This window comes from Colossoma macropomum, unplaced genomic scaffold (assembly GCF_904425465.1).
Source record: "Colossoma macropomum unplaced genomic scaffold, Colossoma_macropomum, whole genome shotgun sequence".
NCBI classification, from domain to species: Eukaryota; Metazoa; Chordata; class Actinopteri; order Characiformes; family Serrasalmidae; genus Colossoma; species Colossoma macropomum.
In genome coordinates this window covers 21,966,513-21,970,886 of record NW_023494803.1, presented here as the reverse complement: position 1 = coordinate 21,970,886, position 4,374 = coordinate 21,966,513, and the positions used below count along the sequence as shown (strand labels likewise).

At 48.5% G+C, this 4,374-nt stretch overlaps 1 protein-coding gene across 1 annotated transcript; it reads left to right on the top strand.

The window, feature by feature from the left end:
- The first annotated feature begins 446 nt into the window (after nucleotides 1–446).
- On the top strand, nucleotides 447–3,381 carry sox11a (SRY-box transcription factor 11a). Its single transcript, XM_036593922.1, has one exon. The coding sequence runs from the start codon at nucleotides 652–654 to the stop codon at nucleotides 1,813–1,815; it is 1,164 nt and encodes a 387-aa protein (XP_036449815.1). The 5' UTR covers nucleotides 447–651; the 3' UTR covers nucleotides 1,816–3,381.
- The last annotated feature ends 993 nt before the right edge of the window (nucleotides 3,382–4,374 follow it).

Genomic DNA, 4,374 nt, shown 5'->3' with positions numbered 1-4,374 from the left:
AGTGTCCAAGCGCCACCTTCAGTATTCTGGTAGAGTGAGTGGTGGTGGGGGGTAAAAGCATGAAGAGAATGGGGGGAGGGCGCATTTGACATTCATATATAAAACAGCATTAAGCCCACGAGTCTGAATGGTAAAGTTACGTATCCTAATGCATTAATTCGTTTACTTGTTTTCGTTTCTATATTTGTTGACGTTCATATTCACTGTTGTGTGTGTGTGTACAGATGTGTGTCTGGCTGAGCGTGGCACCAGACACTCTCTCTCTCGCTCTCTCCACACAAACGCACGCACGCACGCACGCGCACACATACACATCGGCGTTAAGGGTTAAAGAACTGCACGCCAGTGTGCTGGGCGGAGCCGCGAAGCCTGTGATTGGCGCGCCGCCCGTGACGTAACGGACATGAAAAAGCAAAGAGATGGTTAAGAAGGCGGTTTGTAAAAGTCTGGCCGGAGCGAGAGTGTTGTGAGAGTTGAGGCAGGACGCTGGAAGGGAAAAGAAGAGCAAGGAGAAGAAAAGAAGCAAGACGGGATAAAAACACAGAGAAAAAAAGAGAGAGGAAAAAGAAACAGAGAGAAATCTGGCACCGGTGTGAGAAACGAGGGGAAAAAAAGCGCTGCGACGGAGCTGTGCGAGGAGGCGGGAGCGGCATGGTGCAGCAGGCGCAGCGCGAGGAGTGCGAGGGCGCGGGCAGGGGGGACGCCGGCGCCGACTCGGATGAGAGCGAGTTCGCCGCGCGCAGCCCCGCGCCCGGCGCCGAGGCCAACCCAGACTGGTGCAAGACGGCCACGGGCCACATCAAGCGACCCATGAACGCCTTCATGGTTTGGTCCAAGATCGAGAGGCGCAAGATCATGGAGCAGTCGCCGGACATGCACAACGCCGAGATCTCCAAGCGCCTGGGCAAGCGCTGGAAGATGCTCAAGGACAGCGAGAAGATCCCGTTCATCCGCGAGGCCGAGCGCCTGCGCCTCAAGCACATGGCCGATTACCCTGACTACAAGTACAGGCCGAAGAAGAAGCCCAAGCTGGACGGCGCCAACGCCGGTGCCTCCAAGCCGGAGAAGGCGGCGTCGTCGCCGGAGAAGGCGTGCGCCAAGGCGTCCAAGAGCGCCGCGAGCAAGCGCTGCCCCAAAGCCAAGGCGAGCAGCAAGTCCGGAGCCAAAGCGGCGGCGCACCATCACCTCCACCAGCAGCAGTTCCAGCACCATCACGGCGACGAGTACGCGCTAAAGAGCACGAGAGGGGCGGCGGGCAAGAGCGCGAGGAGCAGCATGGACTTCTCGGACGACGACGAGGACGAGCACGACGAGCACAGCCTCGAGGACGAGTGCGAGGAGCGCGCGCGGGTGCCCGCCAGCCCCACGCTCAGCTCGCCGGGCGAGTGCGAGGGCGCGAGCATGTACGAGGACGTGCGCAGCTCGCGGCTCTACTACAGTTTCAAGAACATCACCAAGCAGCAGAGCGGCGTGCACGCCTACTCGCTCGCGCACTCGGCGTCAGCGTCGCCGGCTTCAGCCTCGTCCCGCTCAGCCTCCACGTCATCTTCAGGCTCGTCGGACACCGACGACCTGCTGTTCGACTTTAGCCTGAACTTCGCGGCGGCGGCGGCGGCGGCGCACGGCGCCGAGAGCGGCGGCCAGAACGCGGGCGGCCTCGCGCTGTCGCTCGTGGATAAAGACTTGGACTCGTTCAGCGAGGGCAGCCTGGGCTCTCACTTCGAATTCCCCGACTACTGCACGCCCGAGCTGAGCGAGATGATAGCCGGGGACTGGCTCGAGAAGAACTTTTCAGACCTGGTCTTCACGTACTGAGTACTGAACATTAAACCAGAGTAAAACTCAATAACAATGACCGCTCAACACGTCTGAGGAGAAGAAAACACACAAAGACGTGTAGCTACAAAGTTTGGTTTGGCCGCCCTCCTCGCTGTGCCGTTAGCCTGGCTGAGGAGGAGAAGCAGGAGGAGAAGCAGGAGGAGGAGGCGGGGAGAGAGAGATAGAGAGAGGGGAGGTTTGAGGAAGCAGATGCGTACGAAGCTGGTACTGTAGCAAAAGATAAAATAAAATAAAAGAGAAAGAAAAAAGCGAAACAAAAAAGTCTGCAAACCTTTTTTTTATCTAGCAGCATGACAGGGTTTTATGGATTTTTTTGTCGTAGGTCTACATTTACTGATCGATTCAAAAACGGACCACGAAGGGGAAAAAATCTAAGAACTTCTATGCATCGTACCCTCTTTCTTTCTAACTGCAGGGAGCTGAACTCGTTGAGACTGTGGACTGAGTCGAAGCAAAATCTGTGAACTGTTAGTTCCTGTTTTGTTTTTGGTTTTTTTTTCGTTTTTTTTCCAGAACGTTTACTTTCTAACGGTCGTTTGTGACGTTTACTTTCCAACGGTCGTTTGTGACGTTTCTTAAACGCTGCGAAAAAAAAACAAAAAAAGTTTATTGTTTTTGTAACCGACGCCGTTTTCTGTACCGGTTTGAAACTTTAGCAGCCTAAACTCCTCTCCAGCTGTCGCAGGTGTTTTGGGAGGACACATTTTGATACATGAACAGACCTCATCTTTTTAAAAGAAAGCAAACTATTTTCAGGCATATTTTTGTACAGGTCAAAGGGAATGTTCTTACTGTGCGCTCAGTGAGTTTCAGGCACTTCTTTCCCTTCTCGTTTGGTTTTAGCATGCAAGGGAGTTCTGATTTTAAGGATTAAGTTAAGACTTGCATCAAAACAAACAAAAAAAAATTAAATGCCTTGTGATTTTAAGCTAGGTTTTTTTTTTCTTTTTTGTACAGTTGTAGATCAGATTTGTTGAGTATTTGTAGAACATATGGCATTTGTGGGGAGAGACGTACCTCCATGCTGGTACTAGTTTGAAGATTGTATATGTACTGTAAAATAGTAAAAGTTAGGAGTTTATGTATATCATACTCGTGATATGTGGATGGGTCCCAAATCGCAGGTGTGAAACTGGATTTTTTTTTCTTTTTAATGGCACATACTGTTTCCCCTTCATTTTGTTTGTGCAATATATTTACTTGTAAATGCAGACCATCTACATTTTTGTTGTAGCAAATGATGGACAGGCAGACGCAAGTGCTGTCAACCACACTATCTGTCATGTTGCTGAAGTCTGGCTTTGCAGCTATGAGGAAAGAAAGGCATCAGCTGGAACTGATAGGAAACATGAAAATGACCACAAGGCAGTGATGCATTTCTGTGGAAAGAAAACTTGCATCGCTTATGATAATCCTTAGAATAAACGACCCATTAAACTGGACAGTTGACATCCCTAAACAAATCTGTAAAGTTTGACCCAGTTTGTTGGCAACATATGTGTCAGGATGGGCTAGTGTTGGTCCTAGGTGGTCCGGCTGAGAGTCAAGCAAGCAAAAAAGTACATTCCATATCCTTGTTTCATATGATGGAACGTTTTATTTTCAAAGACTGCCTTCTTTTCTAAATGCAACCATAAAACCTGTATTTTTTTGTTTCTTGCACTTAAGCAGATTTTGTTTATTCGATGTGGGTCTTACATGAAGTCTGTTTTGAATACATGGATGGGAATGTGGCAGACGAGACAGGAGGTGAAGTATTGAGCAGCAGTTGCCTCACATTCCAAGTGTGAATCTCTTTGACTCATCTTTTAATAAACAAATATCTACACCACGACGTCCTCCTAGTCTCTTAATGCATCTACAAGGGGGTCTGTGCAATGAGCAGACGGGGGAGAAAAGGTCTTTGTACAGTGCTAGTTTAAGTATGAATATCTGGGTGACCTATTAAATCTTACTGCTTGAATACTTTTGAATAGGGGGTCCCTCTGAGACAGTAAGAAAAAAAACACAATATTGACACATAAAATAAACTGTTTTCAAAAAACAAAGTCTAAATTACTTGATCTGCTGATTGCCCACTGATGTGGCTAATTATTTTAGCATGGTGTCCATGTGGAAACTTTCTTGTCCTTTTTTTCCACATTTTTATGTTCATACATTGATAAACATCTGTTTATTTTGCCTTGTGGTTCAAACCGCATGCACTTACACTTAGGCACGGCTGCAGCTCCTTTAAGAAATCAAATTTAGCGCGGTGTGGGAGCAGCGAGCTCTGATTGGTGGGCTCATGTGGTCTGTTAGAGTGGAGAGTGGAGGCTCAGCAGGAGTGGCCCAAAAAGCCCGCTCCCCCCAGCACACGCACATAACACACCCACTCGGCTTCCACTAACCATGAACACACACCGCTTTGACTATTTACAACGCTTAAACGCCGTAATCCTTTAACATACTGATAGGACTACTGATACATGGGTGATACAAAGCATTTAATTGATTTAAATGTGTACATCATTTCCTCACAAACACAATACATTA

What these genes read in the sequence shown, in the direction of transcription:
- sox11a (XM_036593922.1), top strand. Translation starts at nt 652, where the DNA reads ATGGTGCAGCAGGCGCAGCGCGAGGAGTGCGAGGGCGCGGGCAGGGGG.